The 16,924-nt window shown below is 54.8% G+C and overlaps 1 protein-coding gene across 7 annotated transcripts in view; it reads right to left on the bottom strand.

Moving 5' to 3' along the window:
• Window positions 1–3,055: 3,055 nt before the first annotated feature.
• The window catches only part of CACNA1S (calcium voltage-gated channel subunit alpha1 S), a 64,501-nt gene continuing 50,632 nt past the window's right edge, over window positions 3,056–16,924 (bottom strand). For all 7 annotated transcript variants that reach the window (XM_059867511.1, XM_059867510.1, XM_059867508.1 and 4 more), the window contains 11 exons: window positions 16,630–16,757; window positions 15,655–15,751; window positions 12,138–12,240; window positions 9,717–9,818; window positions 9,475–9,599; window positions 7,328–7,456; window positions 5,926–6,125; window positions 5,412–5,476; window positions 4,459–4,553; window positions 3,763–3,879; window positions 3,056–3,527 (listed from right to left, as the gene is read on the bottom strand). In XM_059867511.1, the coding sequence (XP_059723494.1) occupies window positions 3,267–3,527; window positions 3,763–3,879; window positions 4,459–4,553; window positions 5,412–5,476; window positions 5,926–6,125; window positions 7,328–7,456; window positions 9,475–9,599; window positions 9,717–9,818; window positions 12,138–12,240; window positions 15,655–15,751; window positions 16,630–16,757 (1,422 nt within the window). In that variant the 3' untranslated portion in view covers window positions 3,056–3,266. The remainder of the gene's footprint in view (window positions 3,528–3,762; window positions 3,880–4,458; window positions 4,554–5,411; window positions 5,477–5,925; window positions 6,126–7,327; window positions 7,457–9,474; window positions 9,600–9,716; window positions 9,819–12,137; window positions 12,241–15,654; window positions 15,752–16,629; window positions 16,758–16,924) is intronic.

The following is a 16,924-nucleotide window of genomic DNA, read 5'->3' as shown; positions in this document are numbered from 1 at the left end:
GCCCAGGTGCGGGGCGGGGCCGGGCTAGGACACGCCCCCAGGGCCGGACCGCGAGCACGCGGCGGAGGGCGCGGGAAGCCGCTCGGAGCCGGGACACACGGACACAGGGACACACGGACACAGGGATAGGGACACACGGACACAGGGACACACGGACACAGGACAAAGGGACACACGGACACAGGGACACACAGACAGGGACACACGGACACAGGGATAGGGACACACGGACACAGGACAAAGGGACACGGACACACGGATACACGGACACAGGGATAGGAACACACGGACACAGGACACAGGGACACACGGACACAGGGACACAGGGATAGGGACACACGGACACAGGGACACACAGACAGGGACACACGGACACAGGACAAAGGGACACGGACACACGGACCCAGGGACACACGGTTACAGGGACAGGGACACACGGACACAGGGACACACAGACAGGGACACACGGACGCAGCGCGCACTCACTCCCATTCACACTCACACTCGCCAGCCCCTGCTGCCCTCTGCCGGGTCAGCGGCCCCGCTGCCGCCTCCGCTGCTCCGCGATGTACCGGGATGTACCGGGGCTGCTCCCGACCGCACCGCGTGTCTCCGCATGGTTGGCATCGCTCCGACTCCTCCTCGGCTCCGCCGGATCCTGTCCCCTCTGGTGCTGGGGGGTGACACCGCGGAGTAGCAGGACACAGAGCAGGGCAGGGCTGAGCTCGGAGCTCCTGACAGAGCCCCCGCGACGGGACCTGGCAGCCCTTTGGGCTGTCCCAGGCTGGGGAGAGTCTATCCTCGGAGGACGTGGCACGCCAGGACGGTGTCAGGTGCCAGCAGAGCTCCCCAGCGTGCACAGTCCCTACTGCAGGGCTGGGGTCTGCACAGCAAGCTGGGCCCCCACCCAGCACAGGGCAGTGCCCAGAGAGCTGTGCCCACAGGGCCCTTGGAGCTGGTCTGGGGAGGCAGGTGAGGGAAGCACATCCAGAGGCCATCAGAGAGTAGGGCTGGAGGTAGACAAGCACTGGGGAGCTGAAGGAGTCCCTGTTCTGCCTTTCCTGAGTTGCTCTCATGGTGCTGGGGCTGGACACAGGGCCTGGCTCTGCAGAGGGAAGACTCTTCCAGCAGGGTGGGACCTGCAGGGCACTCCCAGCTCTGCAGGTTGGGGTCAACATCAGGGCAAATAGCAATGGAGCACGAGGGCAAACTGAGGCACTCAGAGGTTTCTATGGAGGAGTCCAGGCTGTATCCTTGTAGAGGGAGAGCCAGGACACACAGCACTGGTGGCTAGCAGCTGGTGGCTGATGGTTGGTGAGGCAGTGCTGTGCCCAGCACAGAGCCCAGCACCTGCCCTCTGCTCTGCAGTCTGGGTCCCTTCACCCTAGCCCCGTGTTTGCCCCTCCCAAGGTGCCAGGACCATGGGCCATGCACTCACAGGACTCTGCATCCTGTGGGAACTCCTCAGCTCTGCTGGCAGGGGTAAGTCCCAGGACACCGTGTGCTGGTACAAAATCATGGGGGTGTCAGGACATGGCCTGTCTGCCTTCCTGCAAGGATGTGAGGAGCTGGTGTTCCTCTTTTCTTTGTCCTGTGTTTGCAAGGTGCACGGTGCAGTTCCCAGCCTGAGCTGCTGGTTTTCCTGAGGCTGGGCTCTTCCCTGCTGGAGCTCCAGGCAGAGAGGGGCAGTGACTGTCTCCTGCTGTTTCTCTCCCACCCACATGCCAGCTGTACCACAAATCACATCTGTCCCGCAGTTCAGCCAGGATCAGCTCAAGAAAGACACAGCACACACATACCTGGGACAGAGCAAATCATCCCCTGTGCAGCCCTAGACAGCAGCAGAGGTGCAGAGTACTATTGTCCCCACCATAGTGTCACCCATTATGCTTAGAGTCTCCAGTGACCACCCAAGTGATACATGCAGTCCTGCAGCTCCTAAACCCACCAGGAGACCACAACCACTGACCCCACGGTGTCCCTGGCATCCCCTGGCAGAGCAGCTGCCAGAGCCGAACTGCCAGCCCCCATGCTCCTCCACCAGGATGTGTGTGTGTGAGGGTGTGGGTGTCAAGGGGGGTGGCTCCTGCCCCAGGGCACAGAAGCAAGAGGAAGGGGTGCAGCAGTGTCCCCCACACAGTCCATCTCTGCTGGCTGCATGCTGTGGGGGAAGCTGCACTGCCATGGGCAGGCCCCAGCCTGGCTCTGCTGCTCAGGCTGCAGCTGGAGCTCAGGCAGTTCCCTTGACTGAGTCAATAAAAGCCATGCTAGGGAGCAGGCTGGCTCATTGATCTGCTCCTCCCCTGGGACCTATCCACTCTCTGCATTTTAATATATATTAGGTGATCAAGAGCCCCCCAGTTCCCAGTTAGGCTGGGCTGGGGGCCCTGGGGAGCCTGATCCTACTGAAGAGCTGGACTGGGAGATGGGGCTGCCCCAGAGCTCAGCACCCCGAACCCATGGGGGGCACTGTGGGCACCCTGGGCAGCCCAGAGAGGAACAGCCTGCTCAGCACCAGTGCAGGCAGAGCTGGGAGCACTGCAGGAACAGCTCACACTCTCCTGGCCCGTGCCCCACTGAGCTGTGGGATGGGTGGCAAGGGCTGAACAAGACCTTCCCAGGGACTGAGAGGGATGCCTGAGCCCAAGAGTGCAGTATGGGGATAGTGGAAGGGGCAGAAATGGCATCACAGTGTCCAGCTCTCCTCTTGGCCAGCCCCAGGGCTGCTGCCCCAGCCCAAATATGCTTTCACACCTCTGCACCATCCCCAGCTCCACACACAGCTGGAACAGGGAGCCAAGAAGGCCACAGGCTCCATTTTGCAGCCCAGTCCCTGGCACATCTCACAGGCCAGACTTGGCTGCAGGCTCCAGCAGAGACACGAGGATGCAGGGTCCAGCTGCTGGGATCAGGAGATCCCCAGAGCTTGGCAACCTCAAATGACTGGACTGGAGCTGCCACGCGAGTCACTGCCAGCTCTGGTTTCACACGGTGTTGCATTTGCAGCCCCTTCCACTGGCTGTGCAGGCAGGAAGAACAGGAGGGGCACCCAGAGTCACACAGCAGGAACACTTTAATGACCTGTCCAGCCCTTGCGAGACCTCGCTGGAACAGCACTGTCCTGTTCTGCTCCAGCATGCCAGAGAACTGTCCCAAAAGTAATACCACAGCTGGCCAGAGCAGCTCAGGGCCCCAGGCAGAAGCAGGAACAGGGTGGCTCTGCTACTGCACCCCTGAGACAGAGCCCTGGGCACTGCAGTGGCAGCTCAGAGGCGAGTGGCAGTGATGGTCTTTTGGGAGGGAGCTGCACCGAGCCCTGGGGATCTGCCTGGTGCCACAGCTGAGCTGTCCAGAGGGGCAGAGCCAGTTCTTGTGCCCTGCAGTGTTTCTCTTCCCTTTAGCAGCTCCACGGCTGCTTTCTCCACTTCATCCACCTCCAGCTGGCTGCTGGCTGCCATCTCATCCCTGGTCACTGCTAGGAAGGACGAGTCCTGGGCCAGAGCCCCGAGGCCTCCGGAGATCAGAGCCTGGCAGAGGACGAGAGCACAGCCTGGGTGCTCAGCCTGGGCACTGCCCTGGCTGCAGGCACCCACCCTCCCTCCTTCTTCTCCTCCCTTCTGCCCTCTGTGCTGGCACACACCTGCTGCACGTCCTTGTGGCTGAGCTGTGCCCCCCAGTCTTCCATCATGGCACAAGCATGGTATCCCTCGTATTCCCTGCCATCCCAGCTGTTCCCTCTGCCAAGCTGTGCCCTTGCCTTACCTCCTGAATGAGGAAGGTGATGGCTGGGGTGGAGGATGTTCCTGGCTCACCAGTTTCTCTCTGCTGGAACCTGGAGCTGGATGCTGATCCTGTCACAGTGCCATCCTCTGTGGGCAGCTGGGTGAGAGTAGCACAGAGCTGTAACCTGTGCTGGGACACTGCCCAGGGAAGATCTCTCCCACGTTAGTGTGGGGGCTGCAGCTTCTGTCCCCTGTCCTGCCCAGTGCATAGGCAGGCAATGCCATCCTGCTGGAGCTCCTGGGTCCAGGGCACCCCCAAAATGGGACCAGCAGGGCCACATGAACACAGAGCAGGGAACCTGCTCTGGCATGTGCCAGGCATGAGGCACTGTGGCCAGCAAAGGAAGCATGGGGGCAAATTTGATGCACCCCTTCTGCCTGCCCTGCCTCTGGAGGCAGATGGGCAGCCAGAAGAATGTGCTTCCAGCTGTTCCAGCTGTTTGAAGAGCTCCCCATGGAGCTGTTACAGCAGCAGGGGCGAGCCAAGCTCCATCTTCAGGCTGATCCAAGAGAAAAGCTCCAGCAACGCTGGATTCACACAATGAGCCTGGAGAGGGGCTCCTTTCCAGCACAGCTGTGCCAGGATGGCAGGGAGGAGTCCCAGGATGGGAGGGAGGGAGGTTCACCTGTGTCCCCCACATTACACGTCCCCTCTGACATGCACTGACCATTTTACCTGCTGGGGCAGGAGTGGCCCTGGTGATGAGAGACCCCCAGAGGTGCCCCCTCTCCTCCTGCTCAGCCTCTCCATGGGGATGGGGCGGTTGTGCTCTGTGGGAGGGAAGGGTGTGGACATCACAGAATTGACAGAATCACTGGGTCGGAAGAGACCTCCAAGATCGAGTCCAACCCAGCCCCAACACCTCAGCCCAACCAGGCACCCAGTGCTACATCCAGGCTTTGTTAAACACCCCCAGGGATGGTGACTGCAGCACCTCCCCGGGCAGCCATTCCAGAACTTTATCACTCTTTCTGTGGAAAACCTTTTCCTGATATCCAACTTAAATTTCCCTTGGTGCAGCTGTGTGCTCTGGTTCTGTCAGTGCTGCCTGAAGAAAGAGCCCAGCCCCACCTCAGCACAGGCACCTTTCAGGAGCTGTGCAGAGTGATGAGGGCACCCCTGAGTCTCCTTTTCTCCAGGCTGAGCACCTCCAGCTCCCTCAGTCATTCCTCTCAGGGTTTGTGCTCCCAGCCCCTCTCCAGCCTTGTTGCCCTCTGCCCTCCTCTGGCATCTCAACATCCATCAGATGGGAACAGGAGCAAGGACACCACTGCCAGACAGAGATGGGACCACGCTCACTGGACTGGGGGAAACAAAGGGTTTAGGAGTTCAGCAGCACCCAAATCCCTGTTTAAGGAAATGAACATGGTCTGGTGACCCTGGGATGGCCAGTGCTCCTCAAGCTAAGGCACTGACTCCATGTTTCATCACTTCAAAGGGTGGAAGGAGGGAGAAGGGTGTCCTGGAGCTCTCCAGAGAGATCCTGCTGTGCTCAGTGCTCTCAGCAAACCTCCAGCTTACTGGGGCCTGCACCTGCTCCTTCCACCCAGCACCATCAGCCCCTTCCCCCCGCTGGGGCCCCTGGGCTGGTCCCAGTGCCCCAGAAGAAGAACAAAGCCCAGACTCACCCCACGCCGGGCGCCTGCGTGCTGCTGGCACCGTCCTCCTCAGCACCTCATCCTCATAGTGCACCCTGGCAAGGGCAGGCAGTGGGTCAGCCTGGCTGGGCACACACACTGAGCCAGCTCCACCTGGGGGTCCAGCCCTCCCCCTTCCCCAGCCCAGGGGGACAGACCTCTAGGGACAGCTGGGATGGATAAACAGGGTGGAGACCCCAAGAAGCAGGACTAAGTCCATCTCTTACATTGGTCATTTTTGTCCTTTCTACCCGTGCCCAGGTACGTGCTGGTGGCCCCAGCCAGGGCCTTGGCCTCAGAGATTGGCATGTGAGTGGAAGGGGAGATTCCTGCAACCCCTGGAGCCCTGCTGCCACCTCCATGCTCATGGCACTGAGATGAGGGATGGTGGGATGGGAGCCCTGGCCAGGCCAGGGTGCAGCCAGCTGCCAGCACAGCCCCAGGGCAGGCAGTGGCAGGGCCAGCACTGCCCTCCTCACCTGCACACCGAGGCTGAGCCCCTTACCCCTGCAGCCAGCTGCTGCTGTTGGCGTTGTTGATGTTGGTGTTGCCCTCCTGGGGGAAGTCATCAAGGAACACAGGAGAGTCAAGGTCCTCAGTGCCCACCTCGGTGAACTGCAGGGGCCTCTGGCTGGCCACCTGGGGCTGCAGGGGGCTGCTGGGCTCCATGAAGCTGTCCACCTGGCCAAACAAGCCACCTGTTCTCTGCAACCAACAGGGAGGGCATCAGGGGAAGCCTGGAGCTCCAGGCTGCTCTGGGGCCATTCCCACATTGAAACAGTGATTGCTCTGCTCAGGCCTTGCAGAACACAGAGTCCCCAGAGCTTCACTGCCCAGGTGGGGAAACTGAGGCACTGAGGGTTGATGGCCATGCAGCAGTGTCTCAGATTGGAAAGAGGGGTGTGAATTCTATCCCCATCTGTCAGAGCTGGGGCAGTTCTCTGCTGTTCACTGGGCAGTTTTCTTTATCTCTCCCACAGCCAAGCCTCCCTCCAGGAGATCTCTGCTGTCCATGGCCACTGAGTGTCCCTGCAGGGCTGATCAAATTCCACCATCCCATGGGGAGATGCTCTGCCCAGGGCAGGAGCCAAGCATTCCTACCTGGATCCAATCTGACCTGGGAACAGCACAGCAGCCTCTGCCCACTGCATTCCCAGAGGAGCAGCTTTCTCCTGCCCTGCATTCCCAGAGGGAGAGCAGGCCCATCTCCAGCAGCCCTGGAGCTCCAGAGGAAAACTCCCCCCTTGTGCAGGATCCCTGCTCCAGCAGAACCACAGCTGGCACTGCAGGAGGGCTGAGCCCCCTGGGATGGGACTGTGCCACCACCCTGAGCCAGCCTGGGATGGGACTGTGCCACCACCCTGAGCCCCCCTGGGATGGGACTGTGCCACCCTGGGATGGGACTGTGCCACCACCCTGAGCCCCCCTGGGGTGGGACTGTGCCACCATGGGATGGGACTGTGCCACCACCCTGAGCCCCCCTGGGATGGGACTGTGCCACCCTGGGATGGGACTGTGCCACCACCCTGACACACAGTGGGTCAGGGCCTGCTCTGACTCTGGCAGTGGGTTTTTTTGTTTTTTTGTTTTTTGTTTTTTGGGGTTTTTTTTTGGGTTTTTTTGTTTTGTGGGAACCTCCAAACCAGCAGGTACCTATCCAGCACAGCCCTGCCAGGCACATGGGCTGGCTCCTTTCACAGAGGGGAAACTGAGGCAGAGAGCAGCTTGCCCCAGATGACAGCACCAGGATGTCCTGATGCTCACAGAAAGGACAGAAGTGCTGCTCATCCTTGTGGCCCAGCCCCTGCAGACTGTCCCTCAGAGCTAGCAGCCAGGTGACCCACCAGCACTCTGAAATCAGGGCTGGTGGGACACCAAACTGTGCAGTGCCCTGAGGCTGAACTCACCCTGTAAATCCCCTCCTCCAGGGCAGCCTCCACCATGGCTCTTTCCAGCTCCTCCTCTGCAGTCAAGTCCCCAGAAATGGCCCGATGGATTTCAGGAGCAGCTTCTTCTTCAATGCTCCTCAGCCCAGCCTGGAGGGGACAGGAAGGCAGGGCTGGGTGAGCCCACCACCCTCCCCTTGCTCTTTGGAGAGGGAAGCATGGTGAGGCACTCGGCCTGCCAGGTGTCCTGCCATGGACAGGCCATGGGTCACAGCCTGCAGCTGGCTGTGCTTGGTGGCACTGCTCCCACAGCTGTCCCACCGTCGTTGGGCTCATGCTGTCCCCAAAAGGGAATACCCTGATGGAGGTGACAGCCAAGGGCAGGCTGGGCCTCTGTCTCTGATCTGGGACCTGGCTCTTTCCTTGTTTTGCTCCTTTGGGTCCTGGTCTTTTATCTCCACAGGTGATTTCCTCCCTACAAAGTCAGGAGAGCCTAGGGACATCCCAGCCTTCTGGCCAGGCACAGAAACCCTCTGCCAGCACCCCCTGGGCCTGCTGTGCAGGCTTCTCTGACTGCAGGGGTCCCCCTCAAAGCCAGCCACGTGTACCCCCTCCCCCTGGTGCTCTGTAAGGCTGAGAGAACACAAGAAATATGGAGCTGTCAGACACTGCTGAGGGGAGAGCAGGGACAAGGCCCTGAGATCTGAGCAGAGCAGGTGGGCAAGGGCTGGGATGAGCAGCATTTGGCACAGACAATGGTCTGGGGTGGAACTTTCCAGGTGTTAAAACTCCTTGGTGAGGCACCAGATCCTGCCAGGCCCTCTCTACACTGGAGTGAGTGGAGCAGAGAGTCAAAGCCCTCCTCTGCTTTGAATCACCTGCAGCCTGCACACCAAGGTCACACTGGGGTCCCCTCAGGGCTGGGGACCCATGGCCAGCTCAGTGCTGGTTCACCTGGGGCACCTCACCTCCAGAGGCATAAGGCACAGGCTCCCTGCAGCTCTCTGAGTCCCCCAGGCTGGGGGAAGCCCCTTCCCTTCCCTTCCCTTCCCTTCCCTTCCCTTCCCTTCCCTTCCCTTCCCTTCCCTTCCCTTCCCTTCCCTTCCCTTCCCTTCCCTTCCCTTCCCTTCCCTTCCCTTCCCTTCCCTTCCCTTCCCTTCCCTTCCCTTCCCTTCCCTTCCCTTCCCTTCCCTTCCCTTCCCTTCCCTTCCCTTCCCTTCCCTTCCCTTCCCTTCCCTTCCCTTCCCTTCCCTTCCCTTCCCTTCCCTTTCCCTTCCCAAACCTTCCCAAACCTTCCCTTCCCAAACCTTCCCTTCCCAAACCTTCCCTTCCCAAACCTTCCCTTCCCAAACCTTCCCTTCCCTTCCCTTCCCTTCCCAAACCTTCCCTTCCCTTCCCTTCCCTTCCCTTCCCTTCCCTTCCCTTCCCTTCCCAAACCTTCCCTTCCCTTCCCAAACCTTCCCAAACCTTCCCAAACCTTCCCAAACCTTCCCAAACCTTCCCTTCCCAAACCTTCCCTTCCCAAACCTTCCCAAACCTTCCCTTCCCAAACCTTCCCAAACCTTCCCTTCCCAAACCTTCCCAAACCTTCCCAAACCTTCCCTTCCCTTCCCAAACCTTCCCAAACCTTCCCAAACCTTCCCAAACCTTCCCAAACCTTCCCTTCCCAAACCTTCCCTTCCCAAACCTTCCCAAACCTTCCCTTCCCAAACCTTCCCTTCCCAAACCTTCCCTTCCCAAACCTTCCCTTCCCAAACCTTCCCTTCCCAAACCTTCCCTTCCCAAACCTTCCCTTCCCAAACCTTCCCTTCCCGAAACCTTCCCTTCCCGAAACCTTCCCTTCCCAAACCTTCCCTTCCCAAACCTTCCCAAACCTTCCCTTCCCAAACCTTCCCTTCCCAAACCTTCCCAAACCTTCCCTTCCCAAACCTTCCCTTCCCAAACCTTCCCTTCCCAAACCTTCCCTTCCCAAACCTTCCCTTCCCAAACCTTCCCAAACCTTCCCAAACCTTCCCAAACCTTCCCGAAACCTTCCCTTCCCGAAACCTTCCCTTCCCTAACCCTTCCCTAACACTTCCCTAACACTTCCCTTCCCTAATCCTTCCCTTCCCCTTCCCTAACCCTTCCCTCAGGGAGAATCTCCCCTCCAGCACCACCCACACACCAACCTGGATCTCCACAGGGTTCTTCTTTGGCCTGTACCCATAATACTCCTCCTGGCGCTTCATGAACTTCCTGAAGTGCTCTTGGATCAGGAAAGTGGCATAGAATTTGCCCACGGTCACCTCATCATCTGGAGGGAAGAAACCAACCTGATGGTTCTGCCTGTCCCAGGATCCCAGTGGCAGGAGCAGTGGGACCCTGAGCAGGAGCTGCTGGGTCCCTCTGGGAGGGACACCTGGGGACAAACCTCCAATGGGTGGGATGACCTGGTCCAAAAGCTTCATACTTGTTCGTTTCCAGATTTTTTTGATAATAGCTCTGAGCTCCTCATTGGCCTGTTCAAAATTACCTGTGAGGAAATGTCATAATAGCCTCCTTGAGCCAGGTCTAATAAGCTCTCAGAGGCCTAAAACACACAAAATAACTCAGCTACCCTTGGAAGCATAAAAATCAACAAAATTGCAGTGTTAAAAATAAAGAAGTTTAATAAAAAGCAAAATAACAAACAAAAAATCTGAGCCAAAAGTGAAACAGTCTTACTCCTAGTAAAACACTTTACAAAAGCAATTCGTTTCTTTATTCACTTCTTTTTCTATTAAATTGCCCAAGCAAGACTTTTTTGGTTCTGTCCAATTAGCTATCCTTAAGGTGAAGGTGAAGTCCCCTAAGTCCTATGAAATGTCTTTTCACTTAATCGAAGAAAAAAACTTCTAAACTTCTTTCCTTTTAAAAGAGCAAAGAATAATTTTGTCACTCCATCAACAAAGAGGACATGGAAAACCAGCAGGACAGATCAGTTCACTCCCAGGGGTGTGAACAGGAGTGAAGACAAAGCCTGAGAACACCTGGCCAGTCTCTGGAGGGTGTGACAGCTCCTCTCTCTCTCCCCACCCAATAAAGGTGAGCTTGGTAAGAGACAGGCTTTGATTTCAGCCAGAACACTTCACAGGTTTTGACCTCCCCTTTGGTGCTCCCACAGGGTTCACTATTCCTGAAATCCCAGTTTACCTCCAAGATCTCCTGTGCTCCTCCCAGGCTGCCAAGCTCCCACCCCAGGCAGAGGGAAGCACCATGGCACACTGCTGGAAGAACTGACCCCAGGAGCCCACCACTGCCTGGCCTTGGCTCCTGTCCAGCCCAGCCCTGCCCAGAGCTGCTCACAGCACAGGCACACAAACAAGGGTTGCAGCAAGGTAAAAATCATAAAGAAAAGCTTCATAAAATCAAGCCTGCTCTCCTAAAATCAGCAGCTAGCCCTTGGTCAGGCTAGCCCTTTGCAAGTTCCCATGGGAGAGTAATCCTGGTGTGAGCAGTTCATAATCTATTCCTGGGTAAAAAACAGCTTGCACCTGTATAAAGTGTTTTTATACTGTTAGATAGAAAAATGAGAACTATCTCTCACAAACCACTTTTCCTGCATGTACACACTGGGGGCTTGAGTGACCAGTCAATACAGGATAACAACTTCTTACTGACCAATAAAGAATTGACAAGAAAGCTCCTGACCAATTGGAGTCCCACACAAAGTCTGTAAAACTGTATAAAAACCAGTGATGTGGATAAAGAATGGGCTTCTTCCACCATGAAGAAAATGGAGTGTCACCTGATTTATTCCCACAATAAGCTGCTGGGACACCTTCCCACAGCAAAGCTCAGCAAACTCTGCTGCTGCTGGCAAGGAAGGGGTGAAGGAAAGCAGCTCTTCCAGAGCACAGGTAAATTCGGGGGCCTGGGAGTCCCTGCAATGAGGGCTCTGGGCAGAGCCAGCCCATCCCTGCCACACTTTGAAGCAGGAGGGGAGCACAGGTAAGTCCTGATCTTCTGGAACCACCTCAGCTCTGTGGTTCAGCACCTCTCCTGAGCTACATCCAAAGGATGGGAGCTGGAGCAGCCCCACTCCTGAGCTGTTCAGGGTGGCACTGGTGGCACTGGTTTGCTCCTCAGGGCTGCCACATGTGGCCATCAGCTGATAACATCCTCCAGCTTGGGCTGAGCAGGGCCATGCAGGCACCCAGGGGCTCTGGCTGCCCTGGGATGGGCAATAACAGCAGGGCTGGGGTTTGTCCACAGGGTCTGACCCCACAGACAAGTGCCTGAGTTCCCTGGCCACTGGGGGAATGGTAACCCACACCCAGTTATGGAAAGTGGGCTTTTCTAAGTGAAGGAACTGCATCATACCTGTTCCTATACAATCGAGAACAGTTGTAATATTATGGTATTGATAATTGTAAAAACAAGCTGTGGACAGATGCAGTAACTACAACTTGTCCTCCCATCTTTTTTAAACCAGAGGTTTTTTCCTGAGTCTCAATATCTTCACTGCCAATACTCAGCTGCTGGAAGAATGAAGCACTCTTTTTAGCTCTCTTTTAGCTTAACGTCTTTAGATTTCCATTAAAAGGTGCCATGGGGCTGGTTTTCATGCACAGTGGAAAATTTTCATCATGTTCCATCACTCTGTCCTTTCCAAACCTAATGTGCACTTTCTCCTGCTTGAGGCAACACTGGAATGTTGACACTGAATGTCTTCTATTTGAATTTAATGAATGGTTGTTATTCAATTGGTCCCAGACAACAACAAAACTCAGTCTATGTGAAAGTCAAACAAGGGAAATTCACAAGGAAGGTTCCCTGTCAGGCTGCAGAGGCAGCCAGGATCACTGCTTACCTTCTGTCTTGATCTTGAGGGCAGTCCTCACCAGAGCAAAGAGGGTGGCGTTGAAGGTGACGGTGCCGTCGCTGTTCAGGGGCATGTTCATGCACACCAGGCGCTGCATGGCAAACCAACCCTGTGAGCAGGGCCAGAGCAGCCTGGCAGCCCCCAGGCTCCCTGCCTGGCCTGCCCAGGGGCTGTGGCATTCACATTCTCTGAGCAGACAGAGACATGATTCTCTCTCCCAGGATTTTTCCTGGGGAAGGCAGTGAGAAGCTCAGAGAAGAAGAGAAAACAATTCTTATTTCTATTCGCTGCTCCTGTTGTTTGGCACATGTGGAATGTGTTATGGAGATTGTTTACTGAAAGTGATTTGGTTATTGGACACTGTGAGGGTACCAGTTGTGGGTTCCTCTGGGTCTGGGCTGAAGGCACTTGAGATGATAGTTCATGTTCAGACTCAGTAAAACACTCTCACTACTGTGAGTTCTGCAGCTTTTCATTAGAAGGCACAAAATGGCCAACAATCTCTTGTTGCAAGGTCTTTTAAAACTAAACTATCCAATTAAGAACTGACACCTGGATTGTTTTCCCTCTTAACCCAATAACTGATCCCACAGAGCCCACAGTGCGGACTTTTCTGCCCAATTACAAAATGCCACCCTAACCCATGGAGAAGGAGGAAGAAGAAGCATGAAGAAGAAACCCAGGACAACACCCTGTGCCCTCCATCTTGCTTCCATCCACAACATACTAAAAATCCCAAACCCTCAATTTCTTACCCAGTGACACACCTACACTGCTCTCTAGAATATTTCACACTTTTGTGGATTCCAGTCTATCTTGAAGTCTGGGAAACTTTCTCCATGAATGAGGGTCAAATTCAGAGCACCCCTGGGGGTCAGGGCACCCCAGAGCAGACAGAGAAATGTTCCCTGTGCTCTACGTTTGCACAGGACACCTATTGCTGAAGGTTGTTTTGTTTCCTTGGCCAATTGGGTCAAAGCTGTGTCCTGACTGTCTCAGACAGTCACAGGTTTTTCTTTAGTATTCTTTAGTACAGTATCTCTTTAGTATAGTTATAGTGTAAGTGTAATATAGAATAGCCTAATAAAGCAATTGTGCAGCCTTCTGATTCATGGAGTCAGAGCACATTATTCCCTGGCTGGGGGATCACCTGTTTCTACTATAAGGGTCTGCTCAGGGCATGGAGCCCTCCCAGCCCCACCTGCCCTGCCCAGCAGTGGCACTGGTGGTACTGGTAACACCCTCCAGGCTTGGGCTGAGCAGAGCCATGCAGGCACCCAGGGGCTCTGTTCCCCCTGGGATGGGTAATAACAGCAGGGCTGAGGGTTTGTCCACAGGGATGGGGCTGGTCCCACAGAGAAGTGCCTGAGTTCCCTGGCTCATCAGCCCTGGTACCACAACTGCCAGAGGCAGTGACATATCTGGTCCCAGGCAGCTGAACCAGAGCAAGAGATGGCTAGAGCTGGGGGAAATAACCTACAGGGGCACGGGTGCCATGGGAGAAAATCATGGAATCACAGAGGGAAATAACCTACAAGGCATGGTTGCCATGGGAGAAAATCATGGAATCACAGAGGGAAATAACCTACAAGGCATGGGTGCCATGGGAGAAAATCATGGAATCACAGAGGGAAATAACCTACAAGGCATGGGTGCCATGGGAGAAAATCATGGAATCACAGAGGGAAATAACCTACAAGGCATGGTTGCCATGGGAGAAAATCATGGAATCACAGAGGGAAATAACCTACAAGGCATGGGTGCCATGGGAGAAAATCATGGAATCACAGAGGGAAATAACCTACAAGGCATGGGTGCCATGGGAGAAAATCATGGAATCACAGAGGGAAATAACCTACAAGGCATGGGTGCCATGGGAGAAAATCATGGAATCACAGAGGGAAATAACCTACAAGGCATGGGTGCCATGGGAGAAAATCATGGAATCAGTTTAGGTTAGAAAAGATCTGTGAGATCATCATCAGGTCTAACCATTCCCCCAGCACTGCTAAGGCCATCAGAAAAACCATGGACACAAGCACCACATCCACACAGCTTTTAAATCCCTCCGGGGTGGAAGCCCACCACTGCCCTAGACAACCAGGGCTTAGCCAATCTTTCATTGAAAGTTTTCCCCAATATCCATCCTAAACCTCTCATGGTTCAGACTTGGATGGTTCAGTTGATACCTCTCAGGTATCAACTTCAGCCTGCTTCCTCTTGGACTATCACTTGTTACTTAGAGAAGAGATCCACTCCCACCTGGCTTCAGCCTCCTGTCAGGGAGTTGTAGAGAGCAAGAAAGTCCCCTGGGCCTCCTCTTCTCCAGGCTGAACCCACCCCAGTTGCTTTCAGAGAGATGGGAGTAATTTTGCACTGCTCACTCCAAAACATGTTCCACTGCTGTGGACTCCACACGTTCCACTCCAAAACATGTTCCACTGCTTTCAGAGACATGGGACTCATTTTACATTGCACTCCCCACTCCAAAACATGTTCCAGCTGCTGTGAGGAGTCTGGGGATCAAATCTGATGTGTTTGCCGAAAACCCAGGAGGGATTACACCAGTGCCTGAGCTCCTGCCCATGCATGTTACACATGAGCCTCACACAGATTTGTTCAGAGTGAACTAAGCCAGGAAAAGTGTATTTCTGCTAAGAAAGTTGGTGTTTCCTTCTCCCTAAGCACCATCAGCTCTTGGAAACAAGTTCTACAGCCCAGCTGACATAGCCACACGCTCAGGCCCTGCACTGCCCTCCCGCAGCAGCTGCAGGGTGCCCTGGGGGTCCCCAGCAGTGAAGGCAGAGCCAGCCCATCAGTGCCAGCCCTTTGAAGTAGGAGGTGAGCACAGGCAAGTCCTGATCTTCAGGAGCTGACCCACCTCAGCTCAGTCAGTAGTACCTCTCCTTGCCCCCTCAGATCACCCCCCTCATTAAAAAGGAGAGGTCAGAGCAGAGTATGAGCTGGCTGGATGTCACTCAGCCTGCCAGGAGGACACAGTGCCAGCTTGGGGAAGGTGTCCTGATGTGTTACTCTTTGAGGCAGGGCTTGTGAGCTCTCAGAGAAACCCATCACACCCAAGATTGCTCAGCTACCCAGAATGGCATCAAATTAGCAGGTTGGCTTCTGAGGTAGTGTTGGAAAGAGAAAAAGGTTTAATAAAAGGCAAAATAATAAAGCCATAATAGAGAAAAACCGAGTCAGGGGCAAGAGGTTCTTGCTCCTGCTAAAACACCCCACACAAGTGATTATTTCCTTTGTTCTCTCCTTTTTCTATTGAATTACCTAGGCCAGACCTCTTGGTCTCTGTCTAATCAGACAGCCCCAGGTCTGAGGTGAAGTCACAAAGATCCTATGAGGTGTCTTTGTACTTGATTTGGGAGAGAAACTTCTGGGCTTTTTGCCTTTTTAAGCAGACAAAGAATAATTTGGTCACTCCATCCACAGGGTGCACATTCCTACATGTCCCTGTGCTCACACACCTCGGCACCACCTTGGCTCTTACCTTACAAGCCACACGGTGTGGGCAGAACTTCCCAAAGCCCAGGGGAGGGTTGATACGCCTCAGCAGAGTCACCACATCCAAGTGTTTGATCCTCCCCCTGCAGAGGAAACAGCAGCTCAGCAGAGAGGCAGCAGACCTGCCTGACAGCTCCTTGGGGAGCTGCTCTGGGGGCTGATCCCTGGGCTAATCCCCACCCTTCCCTCTGCTCCTGCTGGGGAAAACAGCTGCTCCCTGTGGCCCTGGGGAGCAGGTGAAGGGTGCAGTGGCATGGGAAGGGTTAGCAGCCTCACCACAGCTGGATGAAGAGGGAACTGAAAGTCTCAAACTGAAAGTCCCAAATCTCCTGATGGCTTTTATCAAATCTGGACCAACTCTGGCAAGTCCACATTGACCTCTGAGATGCTGGAAGCTGGCTTGTAGGCAGTGCCACAGCTCACCCTGCCTGCATGTGTCCCCTCCATGGAACACCCCTGTCACTGTCATATTTTCTGAAAAATTCTCTTTGCCCAGGATTCTTCTCCTGGGAAGCTGAGAAGTCTCAGAGAGAAAGGAAAACAATAATTATCTCATTTGCTTCTCCTGTGTTTGCTGCTTTGGAATGTGGTTGGAGATTGTTTATCCAACAGGTGAATTGTTTTAACTTAATGACCAATCACAGTCAGGCTGTGTTTGAAAAGTGAAAACTCATTACTCTCTCTTCAGGACTCTGAAGAGAAAGTAATGAGTTTTCACTATTATCTTTTAGCCTGCTGTCTGTATCCTCTCTCTATCCTTTAGTATAGTTTTAGTATAGCACAATTATAATATAATATACTATAATATCATATCATGTCATGTCATGTCATGTAATATATATCATAAAATAATAAATTAGTCTTCTAAAAACATGGAGTCAGATTCATCATTTCCTCCCTTCAACGGGGGACCCCAGAAAACACCACCCCCCCTCCATGCTGCCCACCCACCCTCACTCACTTGGCCTCAGGGTCGTACTCAGCCCAGATCCTCTTGAACTCGTCCAGGTGATGGGGCCCCAGGATGGACCAGTCCCGTGTCAGGTAGTCAAAGTTGTCCATGATGACAGCCACGAAGAGGTTAATGATCTGAGGGCAGAGGAAAGCATGGGAAGGACCCAGCCAGGGGAGAGGGAGCAGCACTACAAAAACAGGGCAGATGTGTTCTGGGATGTCCTGCAGTCAGAGGATGCCGAGTGAGGCTCTTCCCATGCAGAGAGGAGCCTCCTGCTCAAGCAGGTCATGTGAAAGGACAA

The sequence above is a fragment of the Haemorhous mexicanus genome, chromosome 25 (assembly GCF_027477595.1).
Source record: "Haemorhous mexicanus isolate bHaeMex1 chromosome 25, bHaeMex1.pri, whole genome shotgun sequence".
Taxonomy (NCBI): Eukaryota; Metazoa; Chordata; class Aves; order Passeriformes; family Fringillidae; genus Haemorhous; species Haemorhous mexicanus.
This window is presented reverse-complemented; position numbering and strand designations above follow the sequence as displayed.